This window comes from Postia placenta, assembly GCF_002117355.1.
Source record: "Postia placenta MAD-698-R-SB12 unplaced genomic scaffold POSPLAscaffold_7, whole genome shotgun sequence".
NCBI lineage: Eukaryota > Fungi > Basidiomycota > Agaricomycetes > Polyporales > Adustoporiaceae > Rhodonia > Rhodonia placenta.
Genome location: NW_020169838.1, coordinates 1,974,674 through 2,002,199, shown reverse-complemented (window position 1 = coordinate 2,002,199; position 27,526 = coordinate 1,974,674). Strand labels below are relative to the sequence as shown.

Sequence of the window (27,526 nt, the reverse complement as noted above, 5' to 3'; positions counted from 1 at the left end):
AGGTCATGCGCGTTGAGGGGGGGTAATGTCACGAGTTGGTACGGCGTCTAGCCGTTTTTAATTTTTCCTTTTCGCGGGCTCGAACCCGCGACCTTTGTACTACATACCAGATATGGACGCGTCGTTATCTACTGTATGATTAGATTAGATGGGGTGGCAGTGCGCGGCACAGCTCGGGCTCCGCTGACACAGCCTCTCTGACTCACCGGCCCCCGGGGCCGCGTCAGCATGCTGCGCATGGACCAGCTGTGCACGGACCAGTGCGCACAGCCTCCCCTAAACTCCCCCTGTATATAAGCCGGCCTCTGCTGCCCTAGGGACCTCAGTTTCGACCTCTTGTCCCTAGGTCAGTAAGCCCTCATTTGTATTCTTTCTTACCCTACTAACCAATACATTTACTTGTCCCTAGCCTTAGGTTTGAGCATTGCTCACCATCGCTTCGGTGAGATCTAGTTGGACGCCCCCAGCTTTTAGGTTTTCCCCTGTCGCTTGACCTCAAGTCGCGACAGGATGCCGCTTAGGTACTTGTCGCAGAGTTCCAGGTCTCCATACCCGGAATGGTCTGCCGGACCCTTGAATAGTGCAGAGAACTCCGCGACAGTGCATTTTTCGCGGACTGACTTGTCCGCACAGAGCTTTGCCAGTTCTACCTGGGCTGCAGCTTCATCGTCTAGGTTGCCAAAGCGGGCTTTGAGCGCGGTAGCAAAGGCAGCCTCATTTGCGAACGGGGTCGTGACTCCTTGGACACCTAGCTGTACTGACACAAGTTGGGCAAAGAAGGGAGTGGCCCAGGTACGGGTGTCGCTGTCGAGGAGGCTTAGAGCAACCTGCACCTTGAGCTCAATGGTCATCAACGACGTGTTGACCAGCCAATATCTACGGAGTTGGGATAGGAACTGGTCACACTCAATGACGGTTTTTCCATTGTATTGTAGGGGGAGTAGGAGCCTCAGTGTCTCCTTGTCGGGAGTGGACACTGGGGACGACATTACCGGCGACGAGGGGGACGAAGGACTGCCCGTGGGCGAAGGTGGCTGTTGTGACTGTCCGCCGGGTGAACTTCGGGAGGAGCGAGTGCTTAAGCGGCCTCGCGGCAACGACAGTGGTGGAGGCGACGGAGGAAATCCGGTGGCGGGGTGATGTACAACAGGGACTGGAGTCGAGGAGGAGGCTGCTGACGACGAGCTGGCCCAAGTAACCGCTGGACTGTCGCGGGGCTCAGGCTTCGGGTGTCACGAGTTGGCACAGCGCCTAGCCGTTATTTAATTTTTTCCTTTTCGCGGGCTCGAACCCACGACCTCTGTACTACACGCCTGATATGGACGCATCGCTATCTACTGTACAATTAGATTAGATAAGGCGGCAGTGCACGGCACAGCTCGGGCCCCGCTGACACAGCCGCTGTGACTCACCGGCCCCCGGGGCCGCGTCAGCATGCTGCGCACAGACCAGCTGCACATGGACCAACGCGCACAGCCTGCCCTTATCTCCCCCTGTATATAAGCCAGCCTCTGCTGCCCTAGGGACCTCAGTTTCGACCTCTTGTCCCTAGGTCAGTAAGCTCTCATGTACTTACTTCCTTTTCCTCACTAACTAATATATTCTTGTCCCTAGCCTTAGGTTTGAGCATTGCTTACCATCGCTTTGGTGAGAACCAGTTGAACGCCCCCAGCTTTCTTAGGTTTTCCCCTGTCGCTTGACCTCAAGTCGCGACATCGGGTTCCTTTCCAACCGTGGCCCCAAGGAGGACTGGGGGAGCATTTGAGGGGTCACTGCAGGCTTTGCGACTGCCTCAGCTCCTCAAGGGAGATCGGGATCTCCTCGCGCTTGACCTGTACTGGTGACAGGTTGGGGAATGTGGGTGCCTGGGGATGAGGGTCGGGATGGGACGGGAGTGACGTGGCGAGAGGTAGATCTCGATATGCCAGTGTACCGAAGTGCGGGGCCACTGGGATGCTGAACTTGCCTTATTGGCATGTAGCGTCCTTCATCAGCAGTGATGGACCATGGAATGCGATTAGGGCACGGTTGTCGATCACAAATGAAGAATGGAGCTCTGGATCTGTCACTCTCTGGGTCGTCGCGGGAGACGTCGATTTGCTCCTGGGTGTCAAATGTGTGCTCGAGTTGAGAGCAGTCGAAGAATTCATCAGCCACGGTGATGGGGGAAGGAAGGGGAGGTGCGTGTGCTATGAAAGGCCGTACTAGCTAGCTTACACCTACGGCACCTGAGATAACACTGAGGTTCGCAGTTCACGTGGGGCCCAGTACTGCTTTTGGCTAGTATGCAACAGGAACCTAGTCCACACATCCGTTTAAGGACAAACACTGCCCACTGAAGTGCAGGTGCTGAAAGGTTTGTTCCCTGAGTGGTGGCGATGTATGGTAGGCTATCTACGTATCATAGGGTACAGTAGGGGTGCGCACCACCCAACCTGTAGGAAGTGAAGAGAGTGAATGAGTTGCGTGTGAATGCCGGCAGCGAGGGGGAGTTTCGACCTAATGTCGCGACTTGGGGTCAAGCGACAAGGACAAACAAATGCAAAAGGCTGGGGGCGTTCGACTGGGTCTCACTGAAGTGATGGTGAGCAATGCTAGGGACAAGTTAATTAGCATAGGAAAGTAAGTAAGTACAGGGGCTTACTGACCTAGGGACAAGAGGTCGAAACTGAGGTCCCTAGGGCAGCAGAGGCTGGTTTATATACATGGGGGATTTAGGGCAGGCTGTCTATGTTGGTCCGTGCACAGCTGGTCTGTGTACAGTGTTGCTGATGCAGCCCCAGGGGCTGGTGAGTCAGCGTGGCTGTGTAGGTGGCGCCCGGGTTGTGCCGTGCACTGCCGCCCCATCTAATCTAATTGTACAGTAGATAAGGACTTGTCCGTTTGAGCATATGGTACAGAGGTCGCGGGTTTGAGCCCGCGAAAAGGAAAAAATTAAAAAACGGCTAGACGCCATGTCAACTCGTGACATTCCCTGTGAGTCAGTCAAGTTGAAATCTTAACAAAATGAAGCGATGGTAGAAGTTGGAGAACCCCCAGAACTTCTGAACATCCTTTTTGTTCCGGGGTACTGGCCACTCATTGATTCCTTTAAGCTTTGCAGGATCCATCACTACCTCATCGCCACCGAACACATAGCCGACATAGTCGACCTTGGGAACGTCCCATTCACACTCCTCAGGCTTCAGGAACAGATTGTTCCCCTGAAGGCGACAAAGAACCTCATGTGTGACCTTCTCATGCTCCTCCTTATTGGTGAAGAAGACAAGTATGTCATCTAAGTATACAAGGACCTTGCCACCGATGATGAGATCGTGAAAGATCTCATTCATCATGGCCTGGAAGAAGGTCGCGGGGGAGTTAGTGAGGCTGAAGAATATCACCAGGGGTTTGTATAGTCCCCGGTTAGTTATGAAGGCAGCCTTCCACTCGTCACTGGCTTTGATCCGGACGTTGTTGTAGTTCCATCTGACGTCAAACTTTGTGAAGAGCGTAGCACCACGGAGTTTGTCTACCATCTTGGTGATTAGCGGCAGTGGGTAGCGATTCTTGATGGTGATTGCGTTCAACCGGCGGTAATCCTGTACTGGTCAAAGTGTCCCTTCCTTCCTTTTGATGATGATGATGATGAAGGGGGACGAAATGGGCGACTTCAACTCCTGTATGTAGCCTTTTGCCAGCTGCTCCTTTAGGAACTTGTCCAGTTCCTCCTGCTCATTGTTCGACAAGGGGTACACCTTCGAATGGAATGTCAAATAGCCAAGCACGAGTTCAATCGTGTGATTGTACGGCTTTCTTTCGGGTAGGCATTTTGATGCTTTCTTGGAGAAGACATTCAGGAACTCGTGGTACTGGATTGGTACTGATTCCTCAGCAGTTCTAACGACCTTCTCCTTGATCTCTTCCTCAGCGAACAGCTGAGAGTATGTATGTCCTGCAGCGATGAACAGCTGAGCAGCACCTGGAAGCGTGATACCTTGCTCCCAAACCTCGATCAAGTCGGCCTCGGTTCATTCAATCTCTTCCGGCTCCTCCTCAGGCTCAAAGTCCAGGAGTACCTTACTCCAGCAGGCACTGGTGACCGACCATTTGGACTTTGGTGAATGCCTGCGCACCGTGGGCCTGACCCCTGTATCATGCACAGTCGCTGCTTGCTCCATTCGGCCAGTCCTCCTGGTGCCACACGTTTCAGGGCATCATGACAGCTTGAACAAGCCTGTCTCCCAATCAATTTCGGGGTTGTGCTCACATAGCCAATCCAACCCAATGATCACATCCTCTGGACCTATGTCTGTGACCATAAACACTGTCTTCTCAACGTGATCTCCTATCTGCATCTGTAGCATGGCTACTTCTGAGATGCCTCCATCTTTATTCAGGGTGCCATCGATATTATAGAGTGGAATGGGTTCCTTCAACCTTCGTGTCTGCACCTTGTTCTCTATGATGAATTACTTATTGATAAACTTTGTGGTGGCTCTGCTGTCCACCATAGCGATTATGTTCTTTTGCCATCTTTTTCCCTTGAGTCGAACCAGAATGTGAAAGTGCTGGGACCCATGGTCCAATTCATACACCATTGCAGAAGACAATACATCGTATTTATTACATGATACTCGCGGCCCGATGCGTGCGGCACGAAGCGTGGACTGGATCAAAAATCCTCCTCCTTCATTGCCTGATAGTGTTCAAGCTCCTCGCGCATCGACTTCACCTGTGCCATTAAGTCCACCAGCTCTGATTGCTCAGATTTTGCTGAAGCGGCACTTATACTTGCCGAGGATGAAGCAACAGGGGCGCTTGCCGCAGCCTGGGTGGAACCCGAGGCAACCGTAGCCCGTGCGTCGGCGCGTTTTGTGTAAGACTTGTCCTTACAGTTGGGGCACTTGAAATGACGATACCCTTGCTTCCCGCAGCCAAAGCAACTGCTGGGGAAGTCTCCTTTTCCGACGGCTGCGTTGATGCTGGCCAAAGCATTTTGCAACCGGGGGGACCACCACGTGTCCCTCTGCATCTGCCTCCTCGAGCTGAGAAGAAATGGTTCAACTCGGGCTGACAGGCGCGGCTGATGTCAAGTATTTGGTCGACTGCCGTGGTGCACTTGTCAGTGTCTTCCCATGTAGTGAATGTTTCGAGCTCGATTTTGCGGTAGACATGAGAAAGGATGCCACTCAGGTACTTGTCGCGGAATTCCAGGTCACCATACCCAGAATGGTCTGCCAGACCCTTGAATAGCATAGAGAACTCCGCAGCGGTACACTTTTCATGCATTGACTTGTCAGCACAGAGTTTCGCAAGTTCTACCTGAGCCGCTGTCTCATCATCGAGGTTGCCGAAGTGAGCCTGAAATGCTGTGGCGAAGGCTGCTTCATTGGTGAAGGGTGTTGTGGCTCCACGGGCACCAATTTGAACTGATACGAGCTGGGCAAAGAGCGGGGTGGCCCATGTGCAAGCATCACCATCAAGGAGGCTCAAGGCGACCTGCACTTTGAGCTCAATGCTTGTAAGTGTCGTGTTGACCTGCCAGTATATGTGTAACTGGGATAGGAACCAGTTGCATTCGATGACCGTTTTTCCATCATAGTGGAGAGGGAGGAGTTTCAATACCTCCTTGTCGACTGGGGAGGACATTATCGGCGGCAAGGGGGATGGAGAACTGCTTGGGGATGGAGACGGTGCATGTGGCTGTTGACCGGGCGAACCTCATGAGGACTGATGCGAAGAGCAGCCTCGTGATGGCGACAGTGATGGAGGCACTGAAGGAACTGGGGCGGCAGAGCTACGTATGTCAGGGACTGCAGACATGGAGGGGAGTGCAGTTGGTGATGCGGCCCGACTAAGAACAGCAGACTCGGGCTCCAAGACTCCTTCTTCACTCTCCACAGGCTCTGGCTCTGGCACAGGGTCTGTAGGGAGATCGGTGTCTCCTCGTGTTTGACTTGGACCGGCAACAGGCTGGGGTATGCAGGAGCTAGGGGAGACAGGGTGGGAATACCGAGATGCGGACCATGATGCAAGGTTGCTATGAGGACCGAGCAGATGTTGGGCCCTTCGGATTGCTTTGTAATGGTTGTAGTCTTGCTCAATCAATCAAGGTGTTCGGTTGGGGCACGGCTGCTACTCACAGGCAACAATGAGAGCAGTGGGACCATTGGTGATGTAGACATTAACAAGGTCCTTTGAATCGAAGGCATGGATAAAGCCTTGACAGGCAGCCACTGCTTTTGGCTAGTATGCAACAGGAACCTAGTCCACGCATCCGTTTAAGGACAAACACTGCCCACTGAAGTGCAGATGCTGAAAGGTTTGTTCCCTGAGTGGTGGCGATGTATGGTAGGCTATCTACGTATCATAGGGTACAGTAGGGGTGCGCACCACCCAACCTGTAGGAAGTGAAAGAGTAAGTTGTGTTGTGTTTTGAACGCTGGCAGCGAGAGGGAGTTTCGACCTAATGTCGCGACTTGGTGTCAAGCAACAAGGAACAAACAAACTCAAAGGCTGGGGGTGTTCGACTGGGTCTCACCAAAGCAATGGTGAGCTATGCTCAAACCTAAGGCTAGGGACAAGAAAATGTATAAGTTAGTAAAGGTAAGTAAGTAAGTACAGGGGCTTACTGACCTAGGGACAAAAGGTCAAAACTGAGGTCCCTAGGGCAGCGGAGGCAGGCTTATATACAGGGGAAGATAAGGCAGGCTGTGTACACTGGTCCATGCACAGCTAGTCCATGCATAGCATGCTGATGTAGCCCTGGGGGCCGGTGAGTCAGAGCGGCTGTGTTAGCGGGGCCCGAGCTGTGCTGTACACTGCTGCCCATCTAATCTAATCGTACAGTAGATAACAAGATGTCTGTTTGAGTGTATAGTACAGAGGTCGCAGGTTCAAGCCCGCGGAAAGGAAAAAATTAAAAAACAGCTAGACGCTGTACCAACTCGTGACAAAATCCTTACAAAAACAGCCTGACTCCACTGCCAGCCATGGCGCGTGCCACTTTCAACCTCTCAAGACTGTTGACGATGGTGAGGATCGGGGTTATGGCAACTCAAACACTCTACATACAAGTCAAAGATGGCTCTCTGTTCTACCATGGCTTGCATATGCCATACTCTTATGCTTGTCAGCTCTACTGCTTCTGATGTCACGTCGTGGGTGCGATTCCCAACACTGTGTGCAGCAAGTATCAGCATATTGTGTGTACCCCTTCCACTGAAATCCTAATTGAAGTTAACTGCAAAACACAGCACCCGCAATAGAGGCCATAGAATACATGGACATCACCTTCAATGGCACTTTTCATTTTCCCTCTCAACTGCAGGCAGAGTTTGATACGGATTGGGAGAGCAAAATTATTACAAGTTAGTCCCCTGCAATGTTTTACTCAATGATGCTTAGGGAAATGTGTAAAACAGTGCTGCCACTTCAAATCACGGGTGATACCTTGTCGGAACTTGGCAAGGAAGTAACACCATCACTTGTCCAGCTACCCAAGGAATCTGGCGGTGGCTACCTGGCATCGCTGGAAATAATACACCAGATGCACTGTCTTGTACATTAGCACTCTCCGAGTCTTAGTAAGTCTCACCGGCTGACGATGCTCTGCATTCATTTGGTTGGTTCCCACTCCAGGACAGGTTGCGCAGAGCCGTTGACTGTGCGGTTGATAGCACCAAAGAAGAGATTCCTGCGTCTGATCAACTTCACATAGGTACTTTACTATGCATCCACGAGTGCGGCATTGAATTGAGCCCCTCTTCAGATCACTGTGTCAACATGCTTCGTCAACAATTATTGTGCGTTGCCGACACTGGGTTGATTACGTACCACTGGGTTGAAGGGAGAGACGCTCCTTTTCCCGACTTCAACACCTTGCACAAGTGTAAGGATGTCAACAGGATCAAGGAGTGGAACCGACAGAATGGTGTGCGGATCCCGACGAAGAGCATTATAAGAACCCCGGACGTCGTCGATTTAAAAGATTTCCCTTGAAACCTGACACCGGTAGTTCTGTACATGTTCTCGTGCGTTTCATCTGACCGTTGACCACGGCCGTCGGCTGTTCCAAACACGAATCATGCTCTGTTTTGACCCTGTTATCCCAAACCAAGTCTGCCATATCACATCTCGTGGACTGCAACTTGAGAGTCGGTCATGCCACCAAAACCTGACTGATCAGGTCCTCGCCTGACTTGCGCTCACGTATTCATGAGGCGCTCGTAAAGTTTGAAACTCACAAACTTCTGCGATCCTCGGGACGCGCGTCTGATGTTCGTCCAGTTTCATGACATGGTGTGGGGTGTTCCGCATTTCGGATCTATTGGACTTCTGAACATGTGGTCAAGAGGGCGTTCGCAAGCTCAGGCGCCATTGTAGCCGGGGTCGGAAGCCCCGTATCAATAAGACACCTTGGCTACATTGCAAGGACCCGGCAATGCTTGTCGTGGCAACAAGCTGCAGTTTCAGACCAAAAAGTAGTACCTACATAGTACAGATCATGGAGCTGGACCCATGGACAGGGATTTCCGGAATTAGAAACAGCGTACACCGCAGTTTAGGCATGATGGGCGCGCGTCAGCTGGAGGAAGAAACAACACGGCTATTTGACGACGTACGTGCGCTACTAGCTATCAAAATGCTATCCCCGCAACAACTCCTACCGTGTAACCTTCTCCATAAGTATATAGTGCATTTTCTGACTACAAGGGCTGTACACTTCTTCTACGCTCCGGATGATGATAATACACACTGTGTCTTCTCGCTTGCCCGCTCGGTTCTGCAGCCCCTTCCGAATCCTGCATTATCTGAGTGCCACTCTCATCAGATTCGTCTGAGTCCCCGTCACCGCCCGTCAGCCAACTGTCACCCTCGGGAAGAGCAATAACCCCTGAGCCATGATCGTAGCTCACGCAATGACGGAGCCGACCATGTCCTTGAACCTCACTTGGTTGAAGATCCTTCCACGGGTTTGCTGTAGCATCTACGGAGCTGTCCACCTGAGATACCTGTGCGTGCTCCTCATGCTGCATTGTTGTATCCGCAGAAGGCACGATATCACTTTGCGCACGACTACGCTTCTTCCGAAGAGCCACCAAGACACCTGATCCGCGATCCTGTCCAGTACCGACGTCTGGTGCACGTGGTGCAGATAACTCATTGGGTCGTTTCCGCGGGAACCATGGATGAGGTAACACGCCATTCAGGGCTGGGTGCCCGTATCTCCTCTTTCCTGTACTAGACGGATGTTAGTTGCATGATGAATAGCCAAGACCGACTTACTTTAGCACACCACTATACCAATTCGCCATAGGAGGCTGAGACTAGACATAATGTTCATCAACGATTCAAGGAAATTCGACTGAGGGTGCTTACGTAGTCTGTACGGTCATCTTCAGGCGCGATGTAGAGGGTCTCGTCATTCTGCGCGTACCGTCGGTGATTGAGGTTGCTATCGAATGTCCAATAAGTGATAACATTGTGCGGACAAAAATAAATTGTACCTTTGCGACCATGTGACGGGATGGCCAGCCCTCAGCTGCACGACATCAGCCGAATTTTCACCCCGCTGGACTTCGAATATGGCGCTGAGGTTTACGAATTTGCTCAACGGTCGGAACGCCTTGTACGTGTACCACGACCAGACCACAGTCCCAGCCAGTAGAGGTACGAGCAGTGTCGATAGAACAAAGCTTTTCTTCAATATGAAGATGCCCATCATGAAGACGATGAAGATAATGACACCCCATATCAGGCGAGCGAATGTGATTGGCCATGCCTGACCTTGGGACTCATACGGTTTGTAGAACACTGTCAACCATGCCTTGTCAGTACCACATCCTTGACGAAAAACAGTCGCTCGCACCAAAGAGCAGCTTATACTTGTAAACCACGTAGGCTACTCCGAAGTAGAGAGCTCCGAAGATTAGGATTAGAGGTTGGATGACGCTGTAGAGTAGTGTGATCACGAAGATCAATATAGCTTGAGGATACACGACGCCATAGTTGATCATCGGTGGTGCATTCAACTCAGCAAAATCTGGAACCACGGTCAGTCAAACGACGTGAATCTGACATGAATATTACCTCTTGGTGTCCGCGTGAGGAATATGCGATATATTATGCGGGGGATCATGACACCGAGAGACAGGAGCTGTAATGGCATGATACCAAGGCCTGATATGTGTCAGCACAGGCACATGCAATCAACCCGTAGCTACGCACCTTGCAAGATCACGTATGACAAGAAGAAATGTCTATCCCAGAATTCAACTATTCATTCATACCTAATACCACAGGCTCCTCACCTTGCTTTACCGGCCGCCAGAGCATCGGCCAGTTTCTCGACACCCTTGGCTGGCGAGCTGGCGAGATCGCGAACAAGCTGCCAGTACGTACTCGCCACCAGAAAAATGAAGACTACGTTCACTAGTAGGAACAGGAAGTATCTGGATCATTCGGCCGCTTAGCGGGAGACCATGACACGCGCGATATCCACTCACTTCCGGAGCAAAGAGTACTCGATCCAACTCCGCGCAGGATAGCCTTGAAAATACGTGAGGCCTGTGACAAGCTGACGTAAACATTGTGTTTAGTGACGTCTCAAACAATGCAGTATACCTTCCAGAACGAACGGCAAGACTGCATTTAAAGACATGATCGCGACGGATGGGAGAGAGTTCTGCACTATGGCTCGGACCCGTGGATTTGCGTCGATTAATTCGCCAAGCTGAGGCCAAATCTTCTTGATCTCCTTGAAGCTGAGCAACGTCGCCAGAGCTGACGTAGGTACAAGCCAGAAAAACAGAAGAAGGCCCATGGCGCACATCACCATCCATTCACGGACGCGCAGTGTCATGGGAGAATGTGTCACGTTTGACCAGACGATATCGCGCGGTTCAGGCGCGAGCGACGTGAGGCATTGCTGAGGGGTGGGAGCATGTGCGACCTGAGCAGCCATTTGCTGTTCACAATCACAACCATCAACTTTGTGCGTATGCAATACCACTTCCTCACTTACTGCGCTAGACATATTTTCGAAGGTTACAAAAGCCGAATGAGTCGCCCTGAACCGTCCGTTTTTCCTCCTTGTCTTCACCTGTTCGTCCGCCTTTTCGAACTCCTGCTGCAGGTATTCGAGGGCATCCACTTTTCGACCAAACCACTTGGTGCGAAGGGTGGGTCGTGGCCGATTAGGCACCGTAGTCAGCTGTGGCGATGCCTCGGCATCCCGGTCGTCGACATTGACGTCGATGAGCGGCGACCGGTCTTGCTGTTGCTGTAGAGGGGGCTGTACATCTACGGTGCTTGGATTTCGGACATACCGCGTCCAAGCGGACTCCAACCGAAGCAGAGCGGCCGTACGCATGTCGAGGAATCGCTTGAGGGCGCCTACCTCTCTGCATACGCTGACGCTCTCTACGCTCAAGCCCATGCTCTCGAAGTACTCTGCGAGAGCTCGCTCGCCTCGTAGATACTCAGGAAGATGTGTCACCATCACGGTACGGGCGGGAATAGAGTGTACGAGTTCGAGTGAATAAAGCTGCCGGGCACGGATGAACTTCTGGTAGTTGTCTTGAATGAAGTATAGGGCGAGAAGGGTGAAGATGTAAGTGAAAAGTAGATGAACAGATAAATATGAGTTGGCATCGCTGATCAGGTCGAGCCAATCATAACCGGTCGAGTTAGTGGGAGTAGGGTTCGCAGTCGTGCTCCAGTCAGTGTTATTGCTATCAGTCCTTCCATCGCCGATATCGACGTTATTCTAAAGGGAACAGAGGTCAATGTGACACCACAGAGTGAACAGAGCTAGTCCACACACCTTCAAGTTGATTGGCATGAGCATCGTTACTGCAAATATGGAGCAAACTGAGAAGAGCCAGAATGACATTTTGAAAAAATTGAGAAGCTAGAATTCGTGTTATATTTTACAAAGAATAGGACCAGTATCCAGGCTCACCATCGCAGCATCAAGTCCTACGATTTGTAATACGGAGAATTCTGAGGTGCGAAGAGTCGGCAGAATCCATCCAAAAAATGCCTGATGAGCATGGGCCTCGTGGGGCGAGAAGGCTCGAGGTGAGGATCAGCGCAGAGTTTAAGATTTTCAAGGTCATTGATTACCTTTGAGCTTCGTTCGAGGTGCGAACATCAAAGGCCACCTAGTCCGGCAGTAGCAGAATAGTAGGAAAGACGTTAAGCCGATTGTGATGGAAAGGCCCAGTTGTGTCGTGAACCAAGGACCTTCAAATTTATCTTGATACGAGGGAATCAATCATCAGTACTTTTCGATAATTGCATGATGACACTCTTACAAGTAGGTGGTGTCCCCGGAGGCAATCCAGGCCCGCCATCGTCCGGATCATCCAAGGCGTGAAAGAACAGCGAGTATGACATTAACCGTTGCAAAGATGAATGCGGGTATACGATAGAAGAGCCTGTGAGAGGAGCGGCCTTCACAAAAGATGCAATGAAGAGGCGTGCATGCACTAAGACAGCGCTTGCAAAACAGCGCGAGCGACAACCTTCGCGCGTGTGCGGGCCACCAACGCGATAGTCACGTGCATACGGCACGTTAGATAAGATAAGATGGCTGACTCGAGCGCGTGTAGTTGCTTTATGACTGCTCGCTCCGCGCTTCCTGGCACTCTACTTTGCTCTCCTGCGACTGTAGTCCCTACCATGATAACTCGAATATATAACGACTAAACATCCTTGTATCTATGTTTGGAGAGCACGAATCAGAAAGCCCCCGCGTTCCGAGCCCTTGGGATCACTTTCTTCCCAACGAGTCCTCTGTCGACTCGGCGAAGCAGATCAGTCGCAGTGTGCCCAAGCTTGTCCCCGAGGCTGAGGAGGTATGTCTCATTCTATACAGTGATGTTCCACTCTCCGAGTAGTCTCCTCCGGCATGTGAGACGTCTAGTCGGCAGCTGGCGCATCGCTCCGCTGTCTACCCATCTAACACTGTCTACAGGGAAATGTCGAGTACAAGCTCAAGCTGACGAATATATCGCCCGCACGCTTCGCTCGGCTCGTCACGCAACTCAAGTGGCGTCTCCTTGAAGGCGGCGGCCAAGCATACTATGAGCTCGGCGTCGCTGACTCGGGCGCGCTCATCGGCCTCTCACGCGCTGACCTCGAGCAGTCACTCGAAACCCTCGAGATGATGGCCGGCGAGATCGGCGCGTCCGTTATTGTCGTGAAGGAGATTGAGGTCCCGCCCGCCATGTATACTCTCGCCGATGACGCTGCGCGGCTCCTCGACCCCGTCACCGGCGGCTGGACACGCAAGATGAAGCGCCGCATGGTCTCACCCGGCGCAGGCGGCAGCGGCGAGGAGGATGCCACGACAACCGCGACCGAGACCGAGACCGACTTCACGGACGGGGACTTTGATGACACCCCGTCAGTCGGTACACCCGCCGATGACCCGCACGTGTCTCAGCATAACGTACGCTGCCAACCTTTCGCACACCGCGTCACATCGCACCCGGGTCGACTTTCAACGCAGTCTTCACCGTTCATTTCCCCGCTGGATGACGACCTCGCGCTATTTCCCATGGAGCCTGAGCCGCCACACATCTTCACTTCTACTGCTGCTGACGATGCGCCCGCGCTCGTCCCCGCGTTCTCCGTCGACCTCGAAATTGCGTCAGTGTACAAGCCGCGGCCGATGCGCAGACGCACACATGCTTTGCCTGCCGCTACCCCTGCTGCAGTGCTCCACGGTAAGCACGCACGGCGCCAGAAGTACAAGGAGAAGGAGAAGAAGACGCAACCCTGGCATACGCCACCCGAGAGCGAGGGCAATGTCACGGCGGCGCTGGGCAAGCTAGACTCCAAGGCGGCGCAACGTCGGCTTGCGCGCGACCGCAGACGTGAGGACAAGCGACGGGCGTACCAAGCGGCGCAGGGTGGGTCCACTGATGCGCCGTCGGTAGAATACGCAGCGGAGCCTGTTATGGGCGCGGATTCGTGCATAGGTAGCCTCGTGGACGAGGATCAGTTGGCGTGTGGGCTGGAAGCATTGCATGTTGAGGCAGCAGTAGCATCGGTGCCTTCAACATTTAGCTCAATAGATGGGGAGACCACCACTGAAGACGGCAAGCCTCCGAATATACAGCTTGGTGCTGGCCCGGGGGCATCGCGCCTCATCGTGGAGGCCCTCGTGGTGCGGAAGATGTCCATTGAAGAAGCATTTCTGGACTTTGGAGGGTTCCAGCTTGTCTGACAGAATTTGCCTGTCATACTGCACCGGGCGGAAATCCGAACAGCTCAGCAGACCACTTCTCACGGATCCTGTATACTAAACAATCTGTATACGTGTAGCTTTTATATTTATATTTATGTTCCATCTTAATACGCCTCAGGTTGACATGATACTCACCGTACCAGTAATACACCTCGAACAATAGGACGAGTCTGAAGACGTATATTGAAGATGTCTTGGTATGACGAGAGCATCTCAAGCAATCTGACTCGGACATACAGGGTTATGATGCACCCCAAGATAGATAAAGCAGTAGTTGACATCAGCAGCAATCCCTAAGATAATTTTGGCAGCGACCATGATAGCGGTCGTTACCTCAAATGGCAGGTCTACGTGATAAAGGTGTGAGCACTATCATACATTGAGGCCCTTGGAATACTCACGAGATCTCCCTGCTAGGGTGGACGTGAATCGAAGAGTGGCTTGGGACACCCAGGATACGTGGGTATGCGTTCAAGTTCTTGTGCAGCGTCAACTGGAACACGGACGCGCCGCCGTTACTGCAAGACAGCACCTTCAACGTGGGCACACAATATCTGACACCCACTTTACTCACCGGCTGGTAATAGTCGAATACGCAAGGAAGAAGACCCAGATCCTGTACCACCTGACTCGGCTGTGAGTTGGAAGTAACATGGCCGAAGCATGCACGCGGACATACCGTTCGCCATACGACTCGATGACCTTGTCCTTGTTTGAGACCCAGTTACGGTACCACCGCCAGATCGTCGCGCTGTAGTGCACGCCAAGCACGTCAATGTTCTTCACCTCGAAGCCGGCAGCCTCGACCTGGTTTATGACCCAGCCGAGCGAGCACGACGCGTCGGCGCCAGGGAAAATGTACTTGTTCATGAAGAGACCCCTGAAGGTGGCAGGATCAGAAGCATTCACACGCCAAATTCATCAATGGAATTCACCAAATAAGGTCCTCATACTGCCATGAAGGACGGATACCAGCCACCTGGAAGACGAAGATACCGTCGTCGTCTAGGAGATCGTACATCTGGCGCAGGAAGGTTTGGTAGCGGCGGATTCCGACGTGCTGCCGGCGTGAGACGCGTAAGGGTAGGCAGCGCACAACTACAAGCTCTTTATCATACCTCGGCCATCTCGAGACTGACAATCTTGGTGTATGCGCTGCGCCCACCGGGGATGTCACGGTAGTCCATGCAGAGAATGCGGTGACGCGACGGGTCACCACCCTACAGGGCATACTCAGTGAGAAACGAGGTAGGGAAAGAGGTCAGCGCACGTTCTCCTGGATACGAGCGTTGCCGAATTTGGTCTGGTTGCGTCCGAGAGTAACACCAGTCACCTCACACCCGTAGTTCTTTGCTGCGAAAGCACAGAGTGTACCCCATCCGCAGCCGACATCCAGGAGACGATCATCTGGTTGGAGATCAAGCTGGACGAAGCGTTAGGACAATGTTATCACGTTAAAGGTGTGGAGATAACCTTTTCACAAACGATGGTCAACTTGTTGTCCTGCAACTCTTCGAGCGATTCCTCCTCCGTTAAAGAGAGGACGACGCCGGAGGTATACACCATACGTGGTCCAAGGAACCTGCCATGTTTACGCGCGTTAGATTAACCGCATCGTGTCTGGAACACGTAACTGACCATTCATAGAAGTCATCACCTCCTGCATGGGAGACATGTTATAGACTATACCACCTCAAAGGAGCACGTCAAAGACGTACGGTCGTAATGTCCACGGACTTGCTCTTCGTCCTGACTCTTCGCGTGCATAATCACGTCGGGAACAAGTACGGTGAAGACGTATTTGAAGAGAGTCCACGTGAAAGTCATCTTTGCCCAGTCATGACGCTGCTCCATGATGTCAAGTACGTCGCCTGCGGGAAAGACGCGTCAAAACATGCTGCGGAACGCGTTTCTAGACGGGACAGACCATTGAAGTCAATCTTGTCGTCGAAATACGCGTCATGGAATTCTTGCATGGGGATTTTCTCCTTGCCGTGATATTTGGCCTTGAGGGCTTCGTCCTTGATCGTGAAATATTCCTCAATGTTCCTGCCGGGGAGCTGGACCTTTGTGTTCTTGCGCGGACCATATGTGCTCATGAGCGTCCAGTAGGCCATGGTAATGGGGAGACCGAGGATGACGACTAGGAACAGGTATGTCTTGAATCCACCGCGGTTGAAGAGGGGCAGGATGCGCTTGACGAGCCATGGCACGACGATGACGAGGCCGGCAAGGTGGTAGTTACTGAAGGAGCCATTCCCTTCAGCCAGGCCAATCAAGGGAGCATTTTTTATTGCGGGAGTCTTCGTGACCTTGACGGAGTAGGAGGACATGCTGGACGCGACGGACGCAGACATGGGTACTTGCCAAAGCCGCGCTTTCCTCTTTTATCTATCCTGCCAGCGCACGATCAACCTTCTTCTCCACGTGGGCAATAGCCGCGCGCTGTGCCCGCTGCGTGCTCGTGTCTTCACTTCATTGCGCAACGTTCAGCTCCCGCAGCCACTGCTGTTGCCCCTTCTGTACGGTATAGAACCGCAAATGTCCTACTTTCCGAACAACAGGAGCCCTCCGCCTCTGCAACACCCGGTGCCCACCCATCCTGCCTACATCCCCGAACCGCCATCCACCCCCGTCTCTCCCCAGGGCTACCAACGCTACGTCAGTTCACCGCCTGCTCAACAGCCCCCTGCACCACCGCTTGGCTCGGGCAGTCGCGTACCTCCCAATTACGCAGGCCAGTACCAGCCAATGAACTCACCACCCCGCCATCTGTCCACGCATGGCCAGCCCGGCGTGAACGTGCCAAACGTGCCAGTCGACTTTTCCGCATGGGGCATCAACGATGCCACCGCGCAGTTTGGCATGCAGCTTGGCCAGAGTGCCGTCGCCGCTGGCCAGGACTACGTCCAAAAGAACGTATGCACGCGCTCATCCCCGCCCTGTGTCACGGCACTCACAGCACATATGTGTAGCTCGGAGGCCTCATCCCAATCTCTGTCTTGAAGCACCACTTCAATGTCTCAAACTCGTACGTTATGAACAAATTGCGTTTGCTGCTCTTCCCATGGCGGCATAAGCCTTGGTCGCGCCGCATGCATCGATCAGAGAACGGCCAGACAGAGTGGCAGCCCCCGCGAGATGACCTCAATGCGCCTGACTTGTACATTCCACGTATGTACCAGAGCGTCTGCGCACCGCCAATCCTGACAATGTATCAATCCAGTCATGGCGCTTGTCACTTACATCTTGCTTGCCGCGCTTTACTCTGGTCTAGACTCACGGTTCCATCCAGAGATTCTCGGCGTGACGGCTTCAAAGGCTCTTGCTGTAGTGCTGCTTGACTTCTTGTTTGTGAAGCTAGGCTGCTATTTCCTGAACATACCGGTCAGCACCTGAGTCATGCTCACCGTGTATGACGGCTCATTTTTGTATCCCAGGGTGGAATCAACCAAGTATTAGATCTACTCGCCTACGGCGGCTACAAGTTTGTAGGGTGCGATGCTCCGCCGTTCTACCCCGTCTCATCTAATACTGTCAACTTGCAGAGTGATCGTGACACTGATGTTCGGTCTTATGAAAGTAGGGTGGACAGTGTATACTCTGATCTTCACGTACTCCTTCCTGGCAACTGGGTTCTTCCTGGTACGCGATCTCTGCCATTGCTGTTCACCGCAATTGATTAATGGCGTCGAGTAGCTGCGCTCATTGCGGTCACTGGTGCTGCCCGACGCTTCGGCGACAGCAGCGCCGGTCAACAACCCCTCGCAGCGTTCACGGCGGATTACATTCCTCTTCCTAGTCGCTGTCACGCAAGTTATATACATGGGTGTGCTTGTGCGTGTATGAGCTGTGCGTGCTCGTGTGTCACTCGGTGCTTGCTCCCCGATGTAGTTCAAGTAATGTATTTGCCGTATGTGTCGGACATACTGGCCGTCAGCAATAATGTCCCTGAAGGCAATGTGCAGTGTGTCGACTACTTTATAGGTACTGAGTTCCCTATTGGTCCATTTGTCCCGAAGCACGTGAATAATTATGCGTGATGTCGATCACCGTGTTTGGCGCCAAAATAGTTCGCTGTTTCCGACGAGACTCAGGAGACTCATGCTCAGTCGCCTACGGTTCATTCCACGCATCAGACCACCACGATGTGTCTCTCTGCGTAATCAACACCTGGACGCTTTGCAGAATGAGTCTGCCGCCAAACTCGACAATGCCCCCATTTTGAAGTACGTCAAGCGCAAGGTCGATGAGCGAAATAAATTGGTGTCACAGGTAAGTACACCATGCGCGGCAAGATATACCAGGCTGAGGTAATCTGCTCAGCTATCTGAGGATTACTCGCGCGCAGAGGATGTCTCATTGGCGAAGCAAATCAAGGAACTGGAACCCCTCGAGGGCGCATGGCGGGAGTGGGCACGCAGCAGAGAGGTACGTGCTCGTGCAGCCCCTCGGCCCTATTTTCTCATGCGGATGCAACAGTAGTCGTTGCAAGAGACCCTGCCGCTCCTGAATGACGCCGATCCCAATATGCGCGCGCTTGCCGTGGAGGAGCACGCCGCGCTCACCACAGCTCTGTCTGACCTCCTGAACAACACGTTCCCGCGGCTGCTCGTCCCGCCGTCGGCCACCGCGCACCTCGCCGCGCTCGTCGAACTCAAGACGGGCGTCGGCGGCTCGGAGGCGTCGCTCTTTCTCGGCGACCTCGTGCGGATGTACACGCGCGTCGCGAACGCGATGGGCTGGAAGGCTGCGCTGGTCGGCAGCAACGAGCTGGATAACGGGGGAATGAAGGATGCCATTCTGGAAGTGAAGGGCGAGGGAACGTATGACGCGCTACGTTGGGAGAGCGGGGTTCACCGCGTGCAGCGCGTCCCGGCGACAGAAGCAAACGGGCGGGTGCATACGAGTACGGTCGCGGTCGTGGTGCGTCCATCGGTTTTAGGTGACGAGTATGTGCCCTTATATCTTGCTCCAGGTGCTGCCTCTTTCAGAGGAGACAGACTCGCATTCAGGACAAGGCGATCTGTTTTCGCCTGACGAGGTGAAGATAGAGGTCATGCGCTCTAGAGGAGCTGGAGGGCAGGTAAGACCGACCAGCCGCATTCTGACAACATGAAGTTGAAAGATTCTGCAGCATGTCAACAAAACAGAGTCGGCTGTACGTCTGACGCATTTGCCTACCGGTATCACTGTGTCTATGCAAGACGAGCGGAGTCAGCATCAGGTATGCTTGATTACATATCCTCACAATCTTAATCATTCAGTCATGATCATAGAATCGACGTCGCGCCTTCCAAGTACTACGCGCACGCCTAATGGACCGCAAGCTGAGCCAGGAAGTAGTCGAGCGGCGTGCCGTTAGGCGTGATCTTGTTCGGAGTGCCGATCGAAGCGAGAAGATCAGAACATACAACTACGCCCAGGTATGAGGGCCCTGATCTGACACAAGGAGCGCTTCTAACTGTACATTCTAGGATCGTGTAACAGACCATAGGCTTGGGTTGTCACTCATGAATCTCATGTCCGTGATGGAGGGTGATGGGTTGCGCGAGATATTGAGGGAGCTGAGGGATAGGTACCACCATGACTGTCTGGAGGAGATAATGCAGCACTAGATGTTGATACCATCTCAGTGTTGTTCTATACAACAGGTTATTGTAAATATGTTATTGTTGCCAGCTTTACATACTGGAGGTAAGTCAGTGTCATCATTACCAGATGTGACAGACTGGTAGCTACTGCCTTTTTTCTCCTGGATTAAGCAACTCAGTTGATGATGGTGGCTCCGCTCGCTGGTTCTGAATGGCAGTGCACCACAGACTCAGCAGGAGTATTACTATGGGGTGTATAAAGTTGCTCATGGCTGCATTCACAAGCCTTGGGTTCATGCATCAGTAAACCACCACTCCAGCTTGGACCTATCTTAGCTGCCTTATAGGGATTGATTAGCTTAACTAAGCAGACAAAGCGCAATCAAGAGTAACTTAAGACAGAATTAAGGATGCATTCTGCCTTATTTTGTTTTAATTAAGACCTTTAAGCTTAGTAAGCCTGCCCAAGCTGGAGTGGTGGTTTCCTGATGTGAAGCACTGCACTTTTTTTCATGATTCTTGTGTAAATAGATGCATTGAGATCTTCTTCACACCTGTGAATATTTTCAGTGCAATACAATGAGTATTACTTGTACTGGCATGAATCTGCGAGAACGACTCATTTTGAGGGTGTAATATAGGCATAGAGTTGCTCAAATCGTCATGGCATGTCACGGTGACAAGTTCACACTCTGATGTGGCAATGCCCGCTAGCAGCAAGATGAGCATGGTCTTGCAAACACATCTGTGCAATGTGCCAAGCGGAGTCTAAACTACAGTCACATTCAGCCATAGGAGCAAGACAATCTCACCCACCATGTGATACAACGGTCTATACTCCTATATCAATGCCTGACTCGTAGACGACGAGCGAGGGCTTATGGACAGTGCGTCGTCCTGAAGATCAAGCAAGGAAGTCGAGAATGACCACTACCCCAAGCGAGGAGGAGCAGAGACTTGAATGAATAACCAGGTCGAATTTAGGGTTCAACCGACTAATGGTACAACTACTTATACAAGTACCGACTGCGCATGGACCATCGTGTCTATGTGGTCGTGTTAGTGAAGAAAGAAACATAGTGGTACGATGCCGAGTACGAAGTGCGCACGGACCCCATTATGTAAGCTACATAATGTTCAACCTGCGGGTGAGCGCTAAGACAGGCGCCAGTATGGGCGCTAGTAGTACAAGGAATAGAACGGAAAGACAAATGTTTCATTACCCCCCTGCCAGAGTCGAAGTCCCATTCGACTACTTACTGCTCACCATCTCCATACAACTCCCAATCTACGCTGTCGTCCTCCTCTTCGTCGAACCACTCCTTGCGCGCGTTCCTCCCTACATTCTTCCATTCCTCACCAGAGAGGTGCTTCTGATGCGGCCAGGAGCTGTCCCACGTCCATTGAGTGGTGTCGGGTGTCCAGTCGGGGTCGACTTTGCGAAAGACGACGGGTGTATCGGGGCAGGGGCGCGAGGGTCCCGCGACGGGACTGGCGGGGGGTTCGGGGTTAGCGCTACGCGGTGGAGGGATGGGTATCGCTTTCGTCTGCCTTTCTTTCTCCTTCCTCTCCTTCGCCTCGTTGATGATTCCTTCGAGGAACACATTGTCGACGACCACCCCCACGCGTCGCGCAGGTTCTTCAGGTGGTGCGGATACGTGTCGCTTCATCGGCCTGGTTCCGCACTCTCGCTCCAGGTGTCCAGGGGCTTCTTTTCCGCATCCTGCGCATCGTACGTCCGGACAGTCCCGTACCCAGTGTCGAGACGATCCGCATCGCCTGCAGCTTCTGTCACGAGTTGGTACGGCGTCTAGCCGTTTTTTAATTTTTCCTTTTCGCGGACTCGAACCCGCGACCTCTGTACTACATGCCTGATATGGACGCGTCGCTATCTACTGTATGATTAGATTAGATGGGCGGCAGTGCGCGGCACAGCTCAGGCTCTGCTGACACAGCCTCTCTGACTCACCGGCCCCCGGGGCCGCGTCAGCATGCTGCGCACGGACCAGCTGTGCACGGACCAGTGCACACAGCCTCCCCTAAACTTCCCCTGTATATAAGCCTGCCTCTGCTGGCCTAGGGACCTCAGTTTCGACCTCTTGTCCCTAGGTCAGTAAGCCCCTGTACATACTTACTTTCCTATGCTAACTTACTTGTCCCTAGCTTTAGGTTTGAGCATTGCTCACCATCGCTTCGGTGAGATCTAGTCGGACGCCCCCAGCTTTTAGGTTTTCCCCTGTCGCTTGACCTCAAGTCGCGACATTAGGTCGAAACTCCCCATAGCTGCCGGCGTTCCTTGGAACCCCAACACTCACTTTAACACTTCCTATAGGTTGGGTGGTGTGCACCCTTACTATACCCTACGATACGTAGATAACATACGATACATCGCCACCACTTAGGGGACGAACTCTTCAGTACCTGCACTTTAGTGGGCGGTACTTGTCCTCACGGACACGTGGATTAGGTTCCTGCTGCATACTAGCCAAAAGCAGTACTGGGCCCCACGTGAACTGCGAACCCTAGTGTCACCTCGGGCGCCGTAGGTGTAAGCTAGTCTAGCACGGCCTTTCGTAGCACGCGCACCTCCCCTTCCTCCCCCCATCACCGTGGCTGACGAATTCTTCGACTGCTCTCGACTTGAGCACGCCTTCGACACCCAGGAGCAAATCGACGTCTCCCGCGATGACCCCGAAAGCGACGGGAATCAAGCTCCCTTCTTCATCTGTGATCGACAACCGTGCCCTAATCGTACTCCGCGGTCCATCACTACCGACGAAGGGCGCTACGTGCCAATCCGACGAGTCCAGCACCCCCGCGGCCCGGCACTTCGATACACTGGCACCTCGAGATCCACATCTCGCCACATCACTCCCGTCCCTTCCCGACCTGCCTCCCCAAGCACCCGCATTCCCCAACCTGTCACCAGTACAGGTCAAGCATGAGGAGATCCCAGTCTCCCTCGAGGAGTTGAGGCAGTCGCACAGTCTACAGCGACCCCTCAAACAATCCCCCAGTCCTCCTTGGGGTCACGGTTGGAAAGGAACCCGAAGCCTGAGCCCCGCAACAGTCCAGCGGTTACTTGGGCCAGCTCGTCAGCAATCTCGTCCTCGACTCCAGTCCCTGTCATACGTCACCCCGCCACCGGACTTCCTCCGTTGCCTCCACCGCCGTCGCCGCCGCGAGGCCGCTCGAGCACTCGCTCCTCTCGAAGTTCGCCCGGCGGACAGTCACAACAGCCGTCTTCGCCCGCGGGCAGTCCTCCGTCCCCCTCGTCGCTGGTAATGTCCTCACCAGCATCCCCCCCTGATAAGGACACCCTAAAACTCCTCCTCCCGCTCCGATACGATGGCAAGACCGTCATCGAGTGCGACAGGTTTCTGTCGCAACTTCGCATCTACTGGCTGGTTAACACATCGTTAACCACCATCGAACTTAAAGTGCAGGTTGCACTAAGCCTGCTCGATGGCGATGCCCGCACCTGGGCCACTCCTTACTTCGCCCAGCTCGTATCAGTGCAACTCGGTGTGCAGGGAGTAACGACCCCCTTTGCCAATGAGGCGGCCTTTGCCACGGCCTTCAAAGCCCGCTTCGGCAACCTCGATGATGAGGCAGTGGCCCAGGTAGAACTGGCCAAACTCTGCGCGGACAAGTCGGTCCGCGAAAAACGCACTGCTGCGGAGTTCTCCACACTGTTCAAAGGTCCGGCGGACCGTTCCGGGTATGGGGACCTGGAACTATGCGACAAGTACCTGAGCGGCATCCCCTCCCGCGTCTACCGCAAAATCGAGCTCGAGACGTTCGCTATGTGGGAAGACGCTGACAAGCACGCCACGGAGGTCGAGCAGATCCTCGACATCAGTCGGGCCCGACGGCCCGAGTTGAACAACTTCTTCTCGGCTCGAGGTCGAGGATGCGGTGGGGCACGTGGTGGTGCACCCCAGTCACACGGAGCTTCGGCCAGCATCAATGCGGCCGTCGGAAAAGGAAACTTCCCCGGCACTTGCTTTGGCTGTGGGAAACAAGGGTACCGACACTTCGAGTGCCCCAATTGTAAGGACAAGCCTTACACAAAACGCGCCGACGCGCGGGCTACGGTTGCCTCAGGTTCCTCCCAGGCCGCGACAAGCGCCCCCGTCACGACATCACCCTCGGCAACGATAAGTGCCGCTTCAGCGAAATCCGAGCAATTGGAGCTGGCGGACTTAATGGCACAGGTGAAGTCGATGCGCAAGGAGCTCGAACATTATCGGGCAATGAAGGAGGAGGGTTTTTGATCCGGTCCACGCTTCGTGCCGCACGCGTTGGGCCGCGAGTATCATGTAATAAGTACGATGTATTGTCTTCTGCAATGGTGTACGAGTTGGACCAAGGGTCCCAGCACTTTCACATTCCAGTTCGACTCCAAGGGAAAAGACGGCACAAGGACATAATCGCCATGGTGGACAGCGGAGCCACCACGAAGTTTATCAACAAGCGATTTATCGTAGAAAATAAGGTGCAGACGCGGAGGCTAAAGGAGCCCATTCCACTCTATAATATCGACAGCACCCTGAATAAGGACGGAAGCATCTCGGAAGTAGCGGTGCTACAGATGCAGATAGGAGAGCATGTCGAGAAGACAGTGTTTACGGTCACGGACATTGGTCCCGAGGATGTGATCGTTGGGTTGGATTGGCTACGCGAGCACAACCCCGAGATTGATTGGGAGAAAGGCTCCCTTAAACTATCACGATGTCCTGAAATGTGCAGGGCCAGGAGGGCTGGCCGGATGGAGCAAGCAGCGACTGCGCGTGATACGGGGGTCAGGCCCACAGCGCGCAGGCGTTCGCCGAAGTCCAAACGGTTGGTCATAGGCGCCTGCCGGAGTAAGGTGCTCCCGGACTTTGAACCCGAAAAAGATCCGGTGGAAGTAGAGTGGGACGAAGCTGACTTGATCGAGGCCTGGGAGCAAGGTATTACGCTTCCTGGCGCTCCTCAGCTGTTCGTCGCAGCTGGGCATACGTACTTCCAGTTGTTCGCTGAGGAAGAGATCAAGAAGAAGGTCGTTAAGACCGCCGAGGAGTCGGTACCTAAACAGTACCACGAGTTCCTGAATGTCTTCTCCAAAGAGGCATCAGAATGGCTACCCGAAAGGAAGCCGTACGATCATGCGATCGAACTCGTGCCTGGCTACTCGACGTTCCATTCGAAGGTGTACCCCCTGTCGAACAATGAGCAGGAGGAGCTTGACAAATTCCTAAATGAGCAGCTGGTGAAGGGTTACATACGGGAATCGAAGTCGCCCATCTCGTCCCCCTTCTTCTTCATCAAAAAAAAGGAAGGGACGCTTCGACCCGTACAAGACTACCGTCGATTGAACGCGATCACGGTAAAAAATCGTTACCCTTTGCCGCTGATCGCCGAGATGGTAGATAAGCTCCGCGGTGCCACGCTCTTTACAAAGTTCGATGTCCGGTGGGGGTACAACAATGTCCGGATCAAAGCCGGTGACGAATGGAAAGCGGCCTTTGTGACCAACCGAGGGTTGTACGAGCCCTTGGTGATGTTCTTCGGTCTCACCAACTCCCCCGCAACCTTCCAGGTGATGATGAACGAGATCTTCCATGATCTCATCGTCGGCGGCAAGGTCCTCGTGTACCTGGACGATATACTTGTCTTCTCTACCAACAAGGAGGAGCATGAGAAGGTCACACGCGAGGTTCTGCGCCGCCTTCAGGATAACGATCTATTCCTGAAGCCTGAGAAGTGCGAATGGGATGTTCCCAAGGTCGACTACGTCGGCTATATGTTCGGTGGCAATGAGGTAGCAATGGATCCCGCGAAGTTGAAAGGAATCAATGAGTGGCCTGTACCCCGGAACAAAAAAAATGTCCAGAAGTTCCGGGGGTTTTCCAACTTCTACCGCCGCTTCATTAAGGACTTCGCTAAGATCTCGCGACCACTCGACCGACTCACAGGGAACGACCCATGGCATTGGGGTGAAGAGGAGCAGCACGCCTTTGATGAACTCAAACGGCTTTTTGCGACAACTCCGGTCTTGGCGCTGTATGACCCAAATCGAGAGACGCGCATTGAGGTTGATGCCTCAGGCTACGCCACTGGCGGCGTATTGATGCAGAAGCAGGACGACGGCAAATGGCATCCTATCGCCTTCCGGTCTCACACCATGGACCCTGCCCAGCGTAACTACGAGATCTACGACAAGGAGATGCTTGCGATCATTGAAGCACTGGAAGATTGGCGCCACTATCTCGAGGGATTGCCCAATCAGTTCGAGATCGTCACTGATCACAAAAACCTCGAATACTGGCGCATGTCCCAGCACCTCACACGTCGTCAAGCGCGATGGTCACTGTTCCTGGCTCGCTTCGACTTCCGCATCACGCATAAGGCTGGAACGTCAAATGGAAAGGCTGATGCCCTGTCACGCCGATCAGACCATCAGGTCGGCGATGAGGACGATAACACCGATCAGGTGGTTCTCAGACCTGAAAGGTTCCGCATCGCCTCCGCTCAACGCGGTCATGCCTCGGTGACGGCCGATCAGTCGCTTCTGAAGCGCATCAGGGAGTGTTCGGATAAGGATCGGGTTGTGGCTGAGGCACTTGAAAAAGTGCAGAACCTCGGACCGCCTCGGCTGCAGAAAGGCTTTGAGGAGTGGAATGCCGAGCAAGGGCTTCTGCTGTTCCGCGGGATGGTCTATGTCCCAAAGAACGCGGAGCTCCGGCGGGATATTGTCAAGATCCACCACGACTCGCCGATCGCCGGACATGGTGGTCGTGCCAAAACCCTCGAGCTCGTGTCGCGGAACTACTGGTGGCCTGGGATGTCCAAATTCATCAATGAGTACGTAAGCACCTGCGACGTGTGCAACCGTACCAAGACATTCCCAGCCAAGCCCCAGGGTCCGCTGAAGCCGAACGAGATCCCCGAGCGCCCATGGCAGATCATCACCACGGATATGATCGTTGGCTTGCCGAAGTCTGATGGATTCGACTTGATCCTGGTTACCACCGACCGCTTTACCAAGCAGGTCCACTTCTCGGCCTGTCATGAGACCCTGACGGCAGAAGGTGTGGCAGATCTGTACATCCGCGATGTGTTCAAGCATCATGGGGCCCCGGTGATACGACCTACGAAACCCTAACCCCTAACCTGGGTGCGACCTAAAGGGACTAGAGAGACGGATTATAGTCTTAGTGAGAGGGGAGTTAGCAGCAAGGTGTCCCGCGGTTCGAGTGAACATGAGAAACGCCCTTGGAAAAGGCTACGAACAATGGGGAAGGTACGAGGTGGCTTCGACACGTCGTCGAAGCTACTCGGAGGCTGTGGGTGGTTAGCGGAGACGATCGAAGCTCGGCAGAGCTCTTCGATGTATTGTAGAAGGAAGGGACACGATTCGATAGGGTGGACTTAGCTAGGGCGCGGTTCGCAGTTTCTTCGACAATAGTCGAAGTCGAAGGGTTCGTCGAGACGGTATTCGACGAGTAAACGCAGTGGACGAGGTTTCGAGGTTACGCAGCGAGGGACGAAGTGACGCAGTTGAAGGCTTAGACGCGGGGCGAACTCGACTTATGAGCTCTGAACTCGAGCGGGGATCCGGATCTTGTATTTTTGGAGAGAAGTACGACAGATTTTATACTACGCATAGGACACTACGACTATCAAGAGTGGCACACTAGTACAA

The 27,526-nt window shown here is 53.4% G+C and overlaps 7 protein-coding genes across 7 annotated transcripts; 3 read left to right on the top strand and 4 right to left on the bottom strand.

Moving 5' to 3' along the window:
• Positions 1 to 521: 521 nt before the first annotated feature.
• Positions 522 to 1,140, top strand: POSPLADRAFT_1142513 (hypothetical protein; the record flags this gene model as incomplete). Its single annotated transcript, XM_024485439.1, has 3 exons — positions 522 to 560; positions 634 to 800; positions 870 to 1,140. Coding segments are annotated over 3 exons (477 nt in total), but the record flags the coding sequence as incomplete, so codon positions are not given.
• A 3,731-nt stretch (positions 1,141 to 4,871) lies between these two features.
• POSPLADRAFT_1143433 (hypothetical protein) lies at positions 4,872 to 6,152 on the bottom strand (the record flags this gene model as incomplete). Its single annotated transcript, XM_024485563.1, has 4 exons — positions 4,872 to 5,027; positions 5,089 to 5,520; positions 5,703 to 6,059; positions 6,126 to 6,152. 4 exons carry the CDS (start codon positions 6,150 to 6,152, stop codon positions 4,872 to 4,874), a joined length of 972 nt encoding a protein of 323 aa, XP_024339237.1.
• Positions 6,153 to 7,599: 1,447 nt separating this feature from the next.
• On the bottom strand, positions 7,600 to 11,485 carry POSPLADRAFT_1046748 (hypothetical protein; the record flags this gene model as incomplete). The annotated part of the gene is made up of 16 exons (XM_024479111.1): positions 7,600 to 7,692; positions 7,819 to 7,862; positions 8,229 to 8,319; positions 8,741 to 8,786; positions 8,901 to 8,962; positions 8,997 to 9,225; positions 9,271 to 9,311; positions 9,364 to 9,439; positions 9,492 to 9,828; positions 9,854 to 10,027; positions 10,075 to 10,164; positions 10,213 to 10,244; positions 10,296 to 10,416; positions 10,491 to 10,561; positions 10,623 to 10,951; positions 11,009 to 11,485. The coding sequence occupies 16 exons, from the start codon at positions 11,483 to 11,485 to the stop codon at positions 7,600 to 7,602; spliced, it is 2,313 nt and encodes a 770-aa protein (XP_024339236.1).
• Positions 11,486 to 12,867: 1,382 nt separating this feature from the next.
• Positions 12,868 to 14,221, top strand: POSPLADRAFT_1143800 (hypothetical protein; the record flags this gene model as incomplete). Its single annotated transcript, XM_024485616.1, has 2 exons — positions 12,868 to 12,900; positions 12,965 to 14,221. The coding sequence occupies 2 exons, from the start codon at positions 12,868 to 12,870 to the stop codon at positions 14,219 to 14,221; spliced, it is 1,290 nt and encodes a 429-aa protein (XP_024339235.1).
• A 281-nt stretch (positions 14,222 to 14,502) lies between these two features.
• On the bottom strand, positions 14,503 to 16,598 carry POSPLADRAFT_1181533 (hypothetical protein). Its single transcript, XM_024488848.1, has 11 exons — positions 16,170 to 16,598; positions 15,961 to 16,113; positions 15,881 to 15,902; positions 15,716 to 15,824; positions 15,513 to 15,665; positions 15,361 to 15,462; positions 15,178 to 15,302; positions 14,922 to 15,122; positions 14,817 to 14,867; positions 14,644 to 14,760; positions 14,503 to 14,589 (listed from the first exon to the last, which is right to left on the bottom strand). The coding sequence occupies exons 1-11, from the start codon at positions 16,573 to 16,575 to the stop codon at positions 14,577 to 14,579; spliced, it is 1,452 nt and encodes a 483-aa protein (XP_024339234.1). The 5' UTR covers positions 16,576 to 16,598; the 3' UTR covers positions 14,503 to 14,576.
• A 185-nt stretch (positions 16,599 to 16,783) lies between these two features.
• On the top strand, positions 16,784 to 19,904 carry POSPLADRAFT_1074521 (hypothetical protein; the record flags this gene model as incomplete). Its single annotated transcript, XM_024482716.1, has 13 exons — positions 16,784 to 17,161; positions 17,218 to 17,416; positions 17,469 to 17,629; positions 17,683 to 17,729; positions 17,791 to 17,887; positions 17,942 to 18,079; positions 18,431 to 18,517; positions 18,569 to 18,673; positions 18,728 to 19,168; positions 19,221 to 19,328; positions 19,380 to 19,469; positions 19,522 to 19,668; positions 19,720 to 19,904. The coding sequence occupies 13 exons, from the start codon at positions 16,784 to 16,786 to the stop codon at positions 19,858 to 19,860; spliced, it is 2,139 nt and encodes a 712-aa protein (XP_024339233.1). The 3' UTR covers positions 19,861 to 19,904.
• A 383-nt stretch (positions 19,905 to 20,287) lies between these two features.
• POSPLADRAFT_1143334 (hypothetical protein) lies at positions 20,288 to 21,572 on the bottom strand (the record flags this gene model as incomplete). Its single annotated transcript, XM_024485548.1, has 3 exons — positions 20,288 to 20,390; positions 20,528 to 20,581; positions 21,097 to 21,572. Coding segments are annotated over 3 exons (633 nt in total), but the record flags the coding sequence as incomplete, so codon positions are not given.
• Between the last annotated feature and the right edge of the window lie 5,954 nt (positions 21,573 to 27,526).

Excerpts from the sequence above, each read along its gene's own strand:
- POSPLADRAFT_1181533 (XM_024488848.1), bottom strand. The coding sequence starts at position 16,575 with ATGTCCTCCTACTCCGTCAAGGTCACGAAGACTCCCGCAATAAAAAAT. Across the intron at positions 15,903-15,960 it reads AGTCCGTGGACATTACGACC|GAGGTGATGACTTCTATGAA; the intron begins GTACGTCTTTGA and ends TCTCCCATGCAG. Across the intron at positions 15,666-15,715 it reads TGACCATCGTTTGTGAAAAG|CTTGATCTCCAACCAGATGA; the intron begins GTTATCTCCACA and ends CGCTTCGTCCAG.